Source organism: Ochotona curzoniae, unplaced genomic scaffold (genome assembly GCF_017591425.1).
Source record: "Ochotona curzoniae isolate NIBS_2020 unplaced genomic scaffold, NIBS_Ocur_1.0 contig_66, whole genome shotgun sequence".
Classification (NCBI taxonomy): Eukaryota; Metazoa; Chordata; class Mammalia; order Lagomorpha; family Ochotonidae; genus Ochotona; species Ochotona curzoniae.
This window is the reverse complement of record NW_024466512.1, coordinates 11,824,832-11,837,388: the sequence shown is the minus strand read 5'-3', so window position 1 is coordinate 11,837,388 and position 12,557 is coordinate 11,824,832. Positions and strand designations below refer to the sequence as shown.

Sequence of the window (12,557 nt, the reverse complement as noted above, 5' to 3'; positions counted from 1 at the left end):
TTGTACACCTCTAATTTGAAGTAATGGAAGGTGTGGAAAGACATCTTGAACCTTTTGCAAAAAAAAGCTAGTTGAATCTCTTCTGAACGGCTTGAGAGCAGCTGATACAGAGAGGGACAGGAAAGTCTCTGGTCCACAGGTTTAGATAAAGGACCTCGCAGATGAACTGATTGTGTATTGGGGAACTGTCTCTTACTATTGAAATGTAAATGGATCAGAATCCCATCTCCTGATGCCTACAGGACAGCCTTTAAAAAAAAAAAAGTCTGATGCTGTTAATAAACTATTGACCATCAGTCAGTATTCCACGCATATTATTACCGGCTCCACACGCCAAATCCATTGCTGCAGGACGACGAACAGTAAAGGATCTTGACGATTTAGATACAGAACATAAATGCACTTGCACTTAGGGGATTTTCTTTTTTGTTTTGGTGAAAGCCAATGGTTATACTTTTGGGGAAGAGCTTTAATTTAGTTTTAAATTGCATTAATAGATAAGGAATGAAAAAACCACAGCCACTGTGGAAAACAGCTAAGTGATTCCCCAGAAAGTTAAACAAAGACCCAGTGATTCCATTCTTAGGTGCGTACCCAAGAGAACTGAAAACGTGGCCACACAAAGTTTTACACATAAGTGTTCACTGCATCACTATTCACAAGAGCCAAACCATAGAAACAATGCTGACACCTGCCAGCTGACAGACCATCAAAACGCAGCAGCACATGCACATGACAGAAGAGCAGGCAGTCATACTAAGGAATGAAGAACTCACACACACCACAAGTGGGAAGAAACTAAAAAACTATACTAAGTGAAGGAAGGCAGAACACAAAAGGCCACCTTTTGTATAATTATGCAAAAAAATAACCCAGCCAATAGCAACAAACCTACAGACACAGAACATGGATCAGAAGCTGGATACAAGGGGATGATTCCTTGTGGATCCGGAGTTTATTTGAAGTGTGATAAAAATATTCAAGAATTAGGTGATGCTGATGTTTACCCAACTTTATAGATACACTAACAAACACATAATTGTTCATGCTAAGTGACTAAGTTTGAGGTGTGTAAGTTATATCTCAATTTTAAAACAAGGGTGCACATTTATCTTAGCAATTAAAATGCTGGTTGGGAAACCTGCATCTCATATCTGAGTGCTGGTTTGAGTTCCAGTTCTTCTCCCAATTCCAAACTCATATAATCTATTTTTAAGTACATATAATGAAGACAAATGTAGCATTTCAGCATGTTTAATTATTCAAGGAAGTAATTCAGATGAGAACATTTCATATAAAAATAAACAGTTACTTGCCCACATTGTTGGACCTAAAAATAAAATAACAAAAGAAAACAAAACATAATAATCAATATAACAAAGAAAGAACCAAGGCTGAACCAGCACATTTCAATCAGTGGAAGTAAGTGGAAAGTATCCCACCTCTTCCTATCTCTTTGTACTCTGAGAGCGCTGGGATCTCTTCTTTCTACTCTCATTTGGGGTAAGTCTCATCTGTTTTCCAACCCAATCTTTAAATCCTACTTTCCTCTTTCCTAGCTTCTCCAGCAATCAATCTTTCCTTTGATAACTAACTGTACTTGTTACCTGGGCAGTTATTAAGCTACCCATATTTGGGCAGGAAGAAGAAAGTGGGAAAAAAACTTCCTGAGATCCTACCGAATGCTAGAATTTTTTTTTCTGTTGTCTTTTGGGGCTCGTAATATCATGGCAATGTGGTAGTACTATCCATATTTTACAAACTGGGATAAGACTTGGACTCATCATGAACCCCTGGGGCAGAGGGTCCTTGAGCCCACTTGCACAACAGGGCCAAGTTTGTGAGCCCTCGAGGGTAGGATGAGTATGGGGTGGGGTTAGGGGAGGGTGGCAGCAGGGCCCAGGTCACCTGGCCTGGGTCCTTAGGCCTGACTGCGCTGTAGGTGCTGGGTCCTTGGGCCTGCCTGCACAGTGGATTCCTGGTCTGTGAGTCCTAGGGTTGGGGGGTCTGTTGGGGCCTGGATTAGGCAGCTCAGGGTGCTAATGGCAATGGCTGTTTGGTGATGCACTGGTGAGAACTTGGTGTGTGGGCTTGCAGGAGGTCAGGCAGATGACCCAGGTAGGACTGTGCGGGATCTGGGGCCTCATGTCCAGGATTGGTGGTCTGATCGTAGAGTACATGTGTCAGAACTAGGCCTTGTTAGTGGAAAAGAGCAGTGGATGGCAGGTCATGATGCACATGGAGGATATGGCAGCCCACTGGGGTGGGCAGAAGACATCTGATACCATAGCAGAGGAATGTGTACAGAACAAACTGGATAACTACCCCAGCCCAACGATGACAGGAAAAATCATGGAGAATGGATACTCTAAGGTCAACCATGTCAGCCATAGACATTGGAAGGCTTTCCTCATCCTTGGATGAGTGAGACTGACAGCATTTCAGAACTACCAAAACCACTTGGGCAGAACCCTCTAGCGTGTGCCACATCAGGACCCTGGATTGATTTCAGGTGGCTGTTTCTCACCTCTGGGTACTGGGACAGTTGGGAGGCTAGATATAGCTTCTTCCCTGGTCTCCCCGCTTCCTCAGATGCAGGAAGAAGAAATGGAGAATTTGGAGACAATGATCACACCCACTTTTTGATGATCCTTGATCTTCCCCTCCCCCCCGATTATGTGATCATGAAAAATAAAAATAGAAATAAAAATAAATTCATATTTAAAAAAACTTTGGGACTCACCAATACTAGGAAACTTGTTTGGTCATACAACTAGACAAAGTAGTGCTGAATTTAAAACTTGGCATAGCAGTCTGACATCATAACCTTGAATCCATAGCCACCAAACTATACTGTTTCTCCCAAACTCTGCTACAGGAAGGTAAGGAAACAATTTTATGTTTCCTTGTATGCAAATATCATGATTTGATTTCTGCACTCATACATTTACTCACACACTTACACCTCTTTTTTTCCCTACCAGATACCATGACGAAAATAAAAGCATAAATGTGGCACCCTCCATACAGTCCAGGAGGAATTCACAATGTGCTAAAGAGAGAGGCTTGTGTGCAAAATCTTCTAATAGAGGTACGCATGGATGCTTTGACAGCATGGAGGAGGATAAGGTAAGAGGGATAAGCTAGGTTCCTCAGAGTAGGAAAAACTTAAACAGTCTCCCGTTGGATATCAGAACAACTGGAGGCCATGCCAGGTAGCAGACCAGCAGGTCCAAAGGGAGGCCTAATGTGCAAAGCTTCTTCCAGCATCTGTGACAGAGAAGTTTACTGCGGGTATTTAGAGGTTAATGGAAAAACGCAAGAGAAAGACTGGGCTTGACCATCAAGGGCTTGAGATACAATTCTGGGAAACATGATTAAACTAATGGAATGGGAGCCTTCGGAAGTTAACAGGGTCACTGGTATCTATAAACCAAAGGGGGGAAATGCAAACTAATGCTTTATCATCTGAGTTGCTCTCTGCCCACTGCCCCTTTCAGACTTCATTAAGCCCTCTTCAGCAGAGTAAATCAAACTAAGACTGCTATTTTAGGGACAGCAGGTAACATGGATGTGGCCCCAGAGATCTCAGTGGAGGAATAGGAGGCCACAGTGTAGCGTACCTCCTTACCGGGAGCAGCTACTTTTTAGTCCCTGGACAAAGCCATCAGTCAGGACAGCAGGACCAAGAGGAGGAACCACACACTTCCTGGGGCCAGATCTCCCCAGATACACTTTCCTATAACCATCTAAACACCTTTCTCAATTTTTACATTTTATGTGAAAAGCAGCAAGAGACGGAGATCCTTTATCCTCTGGCTTACTTTCCAAATATACATGAGCACTGGGGCTTGGTCAAGTCAAACCCAGGGGCCCAAAAGTCAATCCAGGTTTCCATTTGGAGGACAGTGATCCAAGTACTCGGACTGTCATCTGCTGCTTTCCCAGGGTAAGGAAGCTGAGAAGAACAGCCGGAACTTAAACCCAGACGCTGCAATATGGATAATACGTATCCCAAGTGGGGTCTCAATGACTGCATCAAATGTTTACCACTCCCTGTTCCTTCAGCATCCATTTCTGGGGTTGTACATGAATGACAGTGAACGATGTGAGTAGGGGACGTGAAGAGTAAAGCTAAGAATCATGGTACTACCTGTTGTGGTTTGAAAACAGGTTCACATCACTTTGAGAAACAACAGAAGTTTTTTGCAGTTGTATGATTAAGTCTATAAACACTGGAGTCTTGGGGGACCATTCCAAGTGAAGAAAATACTTAGGTGTGTGCTCCACACAATAAGGAGGCCTCAGCAGGTGCCTGAATCAGAAAAGAATCACCTTTCTATCTTCAGGATGGGGGGCTGCTTTTCCAGAGAAGCGGCTGCCAAGTCTATCTTGGTTGTTCCTGGTCTCTGGCCCAGAACTTTCTGCTTTGGGATTGGGTCTCAGCTGGCATGGCAGTTACTGGACCCTTTCCAGATCTCCTTAAGGATGCTGTTAACAGTGCTAGACTCTTCTTGTTTGTTTGTTTGTGAGGCGAGGCAATTGCCCTAGATATGCTCTTTCATTTGTGCTAGACCCAAATCTCAGAACAACGAGAAACAAGGTTCAAAGACAAACTAGCTTCCTCCAATAGATGTAAGAAAAAATCTCCTACAGAGATCTTGTCGGCATGAATGAAGGGAATGAAACCTTTGCTAATTTTTTTTTCTGAAAATGACAATTTATTTTTTGAGATCTTCACATTTGAGTCAGAACAACATCATGAGGAACACCGTGAACTCGAGTGTCAGGAAGACTAGATTCCAAATTTAGCTCTTCCGTTTCTCTCTGTGTTACCTTGGGCATGTCTTTTAACAACCACCTTGGTTTCGTCATCTGTATGAGAATGAAAGTACTTGTTTTACTGAGTTGTTGGGATGAATTAAGGAAAAGCTGTACAATTCTTGGCTCAGTGTTCAAGACACTGTGGTCCCCCAAGGCATGACAGTTGTTCTAGGTGTACATGGGGTCTGCATCAGACAGAGCCATATCCACTTGCCGAAACTTTGATATGTTCACTGATTATTTGTTTTATCCACATGTCCCAGCTCCTTGCTAATTCCCTTCCTGTTTTCAAATGGGGAAAACAGCTCCTTCCCTCCTGACTTCCAGTGGTTGTTCTGAGCATGACAAAAGGCAGAGACACGTGAGGACATGTTGGAGAGCACGGAGCCCTGCAAGCAGGGGTTGAACGCCAGTCAACAACAACAGGAAGCTGCAGCACCTCAAGGTTCTGCTGGCAACTCTAGGAGGCTTTTGTCAAATATTCCCAAGCCTCTTCCAGGAGCTGCTTCTGCACGTGCTGGGGCTTCCCAAGCACAGGAGCACACCTGACGGTGAGAGCATGCTCTTCCTCCTCAAAGCACCAGTCCTAAACACAATACTCCCAGTACACAGAGCAGCGTCCTGGGAATCCCGCCTCCTGTGCTGCTTGTATAGTCCTGGGCCCCAGCAGCGCAGAATTGGCCTCTACTTCCTCAGAGTAGCAGAAGGAAAAAATTAGAAAGCAGGGGCCAATGTGGTAGCATATCATGCCAATCCTCTGGTTGGGGCATGGCATCCCACATGGGACCCTTTGAGTCCTGGCTGCTCCACTTCCAATCCAGATTCCTGCTAATGTGCCTGGGAAATCTATGGCCCAAGTACTTAAGAGCCTGCACCCACATGGGGAGACCCAGAAGAGGATGGACCCAGAAGACTTCTGTCTTCCCATTTGTCTCTTTGTAACTCTTTTGTAACTCTTTAAAGTAAAAGAAATAAATCTTTTTTAAAAAATGGAAATTATTTATTATAAAATAATATAAGCTACTACTATGATAATTAAAACTAAATAAAAGGGATATTTCTGTGTCACTGAACATGAAAGGCCAATTGACTTCCTGAATTGGGGTGACTCAAATTACATTCATAGATTGGGATACCCTACAAAATATTTGCCTGAGGGCCCAGCACAATAGCCTAGTGCTTAAAGTCCTTGCTTTGCACATGCTGGGGTCCCATATGGGCACTGGTTCTAATCCCTGCAGCCCCGTTTCCCATCCAGCTTCCTGCTTGTGGCCTGGGAAAACAGTCTAGGACGACCCAAAGCCTTGGGACCCTGCACTCACATGGGAGACCCGGAAGTGGCACCAGATTCCTGGCTTTGGATCAGCTCAGTTCTGGCCATTGCAGCTGCTTGGGGAGTGAATCATCGGAATGGAAGGTCTTCCTCTCTGTCTATCCTCCTCTCTGTATATCTGACTTTCCAACAAAAATAAAATAAATCCTTAAAAAAGAAAGAATTTGCCTGGGATCAGTCTGTTCATAGTTACTGCTAAGGTGGACATTCTTCATAACACTAATACCCCCAAATTAAGACATTTAATAGGTAAAAGAGCTGGGGCTCAAATTCCGGAATGTCCAACCTCAAAGCCACACACTCAGCTCCTCTGGCGCATTCGTTAGCTGCCTGCACTAACATGGAGCTGGCCCAAGAGGACTGTCATTTCCTCTGTCCCGGGCTCTCTTTGAGCTGTTCATTCTCTTGTTCGTTCCTGACTGGAGTTGCAGACAGGCCATTGTCCAGCACACGCTCGTTCAGTTACCATTTACCTGATTTCCACTTCACTTCCTGCCTTCTTTACCAACAAGTTTTATCTCTTTCCACAGCAACAACAGCCCATTCCAAAAACATCTGATATAAATCTCTTTCAGTAAAAGGACCAAAGTCATTCACAAACAAGTGTTAGCTCCAATGGTATTCAGCGTGCTTAGTCTTTAGTCCTATTTATGAAGCAAAACTTCAACAATGGGACTTTCAGGGTGGTTGTTGTATGATGGGTTCAGCCACTAATAGTATGCGTATATCCCACACCGGAGTGCAGGTGTGATTCTTGGTACTCGTATTTCAATCCAGTTTCCCACTAATGCATCCTTGGAAGCAGTGGATGCTGTCTCAGGTACTTGGACTCTTGCCAGCCATATGAGAGCCCCAGATGGAATTCTGGCTCCTGGTTTCAGCCTGGCACGGTTCTGGCTGCTTGGAGAATGAGCTAGCAAAAAGAAGACTAATCTCTTTTTCTCCCCTCTTCCTCTCCATCTTTTCTCTCTGAGTTTTTCTCATCTCCTTCTTTTCCCCTCCCTTTGAGCTGCTCTCATTCTATTCCTTTGCCTTCCAAGTAGATTAAAATAAATATTTTTAAAAAAATAGAAATCAGGGATTTTAGATATCCACCAGCAGGTGAATGAGATTTTGGAGAGAGGTTCCATAAGCTGCAAAAGGTATGGTCACCTGGTTCTAAACAATCTTTCTGGAGTCGCTTGTGAGGGAGCTGGAAGCAGAAGCTGTGAATTTTCCATCTCATTCCCTGCTCCTAGGAAAAAGGTGAACCTGGATTCCTGAAGTGGAGGACCTGACAGAAGGAATTGTCACCATCAGTCAGCATGGGTCAGAGTCAGCTTTGGTGCTCATCAGCTGAGCAGTCAGACCCTCACTGCTCAAGGTGAAGCACAGTGTAGGCACCATAAGATGCTCTCTCACGCACTGCTATGGCTAGGGAAAAAAATAAAGCTAGACAACAGTAAATGTTGATGAGAAAATGGAGAAACTGGAATTCTCTTATGCTGATGGTAGAAATCAAAAATTGGGACAGCCCCTTGGCAAATGAGTCTGGGGGCCTTCCAGAAAGTTAAACACAGAGTTATCACGTGACCCACAAATTCCATCCTAGGTATGAGTAGACAAGAGAAGCAAAAGCACATGTCTGCATAAAAACTTCTATATGAAAGTTCACGGAGGCATTATTCAAGTTATCTGGAAAACTGGAGCATTCAAATGCCCATTGACTGATGAATGGATAAACCAAATGTGACGTATCCATACTATGAGATATTATTCAACCACATAAATGAACCCTAAAAAGTACTATATGAGGTGAAAGAAGTCAAGCACAGAGGCCATGCATTACATGACTTTCTTCACACGGAGAGTCCTTGGCAGGGATGTCCACAGGCGCAGAGAGCAGGAGACTCAGGGAAGTGGATGGAGAAATTGGGATGGGGAGGTAACAGCTAAAGGGTACTGTTTCCTTTGGAGGTAATGAACATATTTAAAAATTCACTGTAACGATAGTTGCAATTATCAGAGCATATCCGAAAAATGATGGACAAATCATACAGTACATAAATATTTTAATAGAATATTTAGAAATTGATTGCAACAGAATGAAATGCCTCAGTGCAGATTAACTCCCTTGCCTCACTTGACCCCAATCCCACTCTGCCCTCCTCTCTGGCTGCCCCAGAAGCATCAGGTGTATATTATACTTTGTGGCTCATCTCTGTCATATATAGACATTCTGCGTGCTCATTTTCTGCCTTTTGCACTAACTGCTAATATTGAGAAGATCTGTGCAGTCACATAGGTTCTATCTTTGCTAAGAAAAGCACCATTACAACTTCACTATCTGAAAGCGCCCCAGTGCAGTGCCTCCACCCTCTAACCAGGATTTCTCTTCCTTTTCCCTGGGCATATACAGTCCACATTTTAAGCTGGAAATAAAACCTTAACAAGTTCTCTCCACATGAGAAACATTGTCTTTTCCTTCTCATAAAATATTTCACAAGACAAGCCCTTCCTAGACAGCCACACAATCTGGACCTCAACTTGATCCAAGTCACCCTTGATAAGTGCCTGCCAACCTGCTGCCTTGCATACTTCTTTTTGGTTCATCATTTTTCATAGAATAGAGAAGCATCTATTAGTAGTCATCTTGCTTCATCTATTACACTTCCTATCACTGACAATTATTCATGCCAAGTTTGGAAAGGGATACATTTATTACTGAGATAATAAAATCATGGAGGGAAAATGCCCTCCTAATTGAGCTTCTCAGCTATACTTATATTACATTCTCCATTTCTTCCCCACCCTCACCTGCATTAATTATAAATTAAGGCTAGAGTTTCCTTTGGAGAACACATTACAGAAGAATGATCAAGGTATTATTTTAATACTTATGCTAATCACAAAACCATGTCCAGAGTGGGCTGTTTTACTTACCAGGAGGATCACAGCTGCTAAACACGAGCTCACTCGGACCATAGTCCTTGGGGTACACGTACAACAAATGGGTGATGGTGGTGCGCCTATGAGCAGGGCAGGGCGTTTTAGGAACACTCAGGTCCTGAACAATCAGTGTCCTCCCGCACGAGGCCCTAGCACTGGATCTTTCAGACGTCGTGACTTTGCTTTTCTCTGAATTGCACAATTTCCCCAGACACTTTAAACCAAGGAAGGAAGGCATGTTGACAGGAATCGCAACGAAATGAGAAACGGACCCCAGGCGCCCAAGTGACCCTGCTTCCCCACTTCTCTCTTCTGCAGCCTCCTTATTGTCTCTTTCTCACACTGCCCAGCAAAGAAGATTAAGGAAGACAGGCTTAAGAGATTACCCTCCTGACCTCAGGGCTCCACATTCTTGGTCAGATGATCAGGTATAAAAACAGCTACTGCAGGAGTTGGAATGATGTTGGTCTCATACTGAAGGAATATTTGACAATCAGATTAATCCTGGATGTAATGCAAGAGAAGAAACATGACTGCAACATCTAAAAGGATTGCTATTGTCTGCATAGAATCCCAACAGTGAGCTGAGTTATATGTTCACATTTGTGTATGAGCTAAAAACAAATATCAGAATGTGTTCGGAACAGTTTTAACTCTCAGCTCTTCTGTTTTTCAGATTTCACAGACAGGGGCCTCAATTAAAGTTACTCAGTGGCTACCCATGCATTCAAGCTCCAGGCCACAGCAAACAATCATTTCATTTTCATCCTCTAGAGGGTCTTCAATTAAGTTTGTGAAAAAGATGTGAATTATGAAAAAAAAAACCTGCATGGATTTTAGGTCTAGCATGATGATTCAAAGGCTAAATTCTCACCTTGCAAGCATCTAGGTTCCATATGCAGACCAGTTCATGTCCCAGCTGCTCCTCTTCCCATATAGCTCCCTGCTCGTGGCCTGGGAAGGTAGTAGAGGATTGTTCAAAGTCTTGGGACCCTGCACCTGTGTAGGAGACCTGGAAGAAGCTCCTGGTTCCTGACTTCAGATCTGCTCAGCTCCAGCCATTGCAGTTATTTCGGAAGAGAATCAGTGGATAGAAGATCTCCATTTTTCTTCTTCTCTCCATAAATCTGAACTGCCTTTCCACTAAAAAAATAAGTAATTCTTCAAAAGAAAAAAAACTGCATAAATTTCAAAACCTTTCTGGACCCTAATGGACTTTTAATTTTTTTTTCCATGAACCCCTGAGGCATTCTCCTATGATGGGAGATATTCTGTTCATGTTTTCCAAACTACAGTTCCTGGACCAATTGGTTTAAAAGGTAGATCCCTTGGCTTTCCAGGTTATTCTGGAGTGCTTTTCTAGTAAGCACGGTAGCATGACAACCTCTGGCCTTCACCATCTACTCTTTCTCGCTTTGATTCACTTCCTAAAGCTCAACTCTTTGCAGGTTGAGAAAATTAACAGCTACTTAAGCAGAAAGAATGACCATTTTCTTCAAATCCAGTATCTTTCTGAACAAGAAGAATTGGAGTTATTCTACAACAAAGCTATTCTGCCTTCTTGCTCTCAACCTGTGCTGAGCGCTACCCACTAAGGCCCACTCCAGAGAATGTTTTCTCCACCTCCACGCTGACCTGGTGTCTCAGAGGACACACTCAGGATATACCCCCGGATCTATAGACATGATTGCAGAGCCAAATATCTAGTTCAAGCAACAATGATTTTCCGACAGTCCTTAAGAGGAAAAAAAAAATCAAATTCTTCAAGTAATGGGATTACACAGAAACAAAGTAAATTAAGTATGACTCATAAAGGTGGATGGTGAGAACAACAGATGTCCACTTATCTGTAACGACAACCTCACTACATAGAAGTATGAGGAGGCCATGTTCTTTCTTAGACAGTACAAACATGTTCAGGCGCTAGCTGCTCAGGAGGGTAGGAACCAAAGGTGACCAGGGCATCTGTGAACCTAGAGCCACTGTGTAGATATCCACAGTCATTGCCTATTTTTCAAAATATATTTTTTCCTGTATTTGAGAAACTGAGAGACAATCAGAGGGTTCCCATTCTTTGGCTCGCTCCTTAAATGCCTGACTGCGCCAGAGCAAAGCCAAGAGTGGGAACTCAATCCAGGTGTCTCATGTAGGTGGCAGGGACCCAAGTGCTTAGGCCTCCATCTGCTGCTTTATGGGGGCACATTAATAGGAGGCTGCAATAAAGAGCTGGGCAGTGAATCCAGGCACACTGATACAGGATGCCGATATCTTAACTGTTGTCTTAACTGCTGTGCCAAACACCTGCAGAGTAGAACTTTAACTTTAGCCTCCTTCACACAAATACTTGGTAAATGCCCCAGCAGAGAGCATGCCTCCAGTCCTAAAAGCCTGCTTTCAGTGTGTCCGTGTAACAGCAAACTCAGTCCCCAGGAAAGCAGTTTGCAGGACGCACCTTCCAGAAGCACAGGAGAACCCAGTTCTTTCACTGCTTCACCAGCATCGGCCTCCTGCCACAGTCCATGTGAACTGACAGCCACAGCAATTTCAAAGGAAGGCAGGGTTTATGTGAGAGTTTGCATGGCTATATGACAAGACATCACCATGTACTACATTACAAAGCTAATGACAGCGAGAAAACTTTAGCCTGTGTCTGAGATTCTACTGACTTAGATATCTTTGCAGAAAGGAGAGTCTTAATCCTGCTGGAAATAATTCCATCACATGCAAACAAGCTCTTCTTCTATGATGCAGTATGAAAAGAAACCATCAGCAGGTAAACTTACTGGGGGCACAGAGAGTCCTTGAGTATTCTACCTTTGCGCACTGTAGATGCTGAATACACGCCGATGAGAAGGACTCCAAGCCCTAGACCAGGCATTCGGGGGCTACATAATGTATGGGGCAGAGGATGGATGCCTTAACACTGCTTTCCTCCGCCTAGTCCCAACTCATGCAATAATTCTCTGAAAATATCTCCAGCTTTAATTTTATTCTGTGTAATGATTTAGGCCTATTTTCTTCAGACAAGCACCCTGTCTCATTTAAAAATCATCTGTTAAATATCTACCTGCCTTTTGCCAAGAAAAAACGAGTCACCAGCATTCTAAGGAAATTATCTGAGATAAACCTATGGCTTCACTGGTAATAAAAGGGTCACCCGCTTTTCCCTTTTTGTATATTTTTCATTTTAATTACAAGGAACCAACAAGCCTTCCTCAAATAATCATCAGGGGTTCTTCTAAGCAGAACACATAAGGCAGAGAAAGAAAAAATTTGCAGGTGATAAAGCTGCAAGGAAGGGTACACCCAGCCTCCAGACAATGACAGACCACTTGGCTCCTATGAACACGTCTGCCTCAAGAAGCTACATCTGCTCTCGGACACCAGCAAGTCCCAAATTTCAGTTTGCTCATACACTTCATCAACATCAACATCTCAAAGGCAAAGCCCAAGGTTTAAGGGGTCTTACCCA

General features: G+C 43.4%; 1 protein-coding gene across 3 annotated transcripts in view; it reads right to left on the bottom strand.

Annotated features, from left to right (window-relative positions):
- Window positions 1-9,334, bottom strand: part of ABLIM1 (actin binding LIM protein 1) — a 187,725-nt gene extending 178,391 nt beyond the window's left edge. For all 3 annotated transcript variants that reach the window (XM_040992053.1, XM_040992054.1, XM_040992055.1), the window contains exon 1: window positions 9,080-9,334. In XM_040992053.1, the coding sequence (XP_040847987.1) occupies window positions 9,080-9,323 (244 nt within the window). In that variant the 5' untranslated portion in view covers window positions 9,324-9,334. The remainder of the gene's footprint in view (window positions 1-9,079) is intronic.
- Window positions 9,335-12,557: the final 3,223 nt, after the last annotated feature.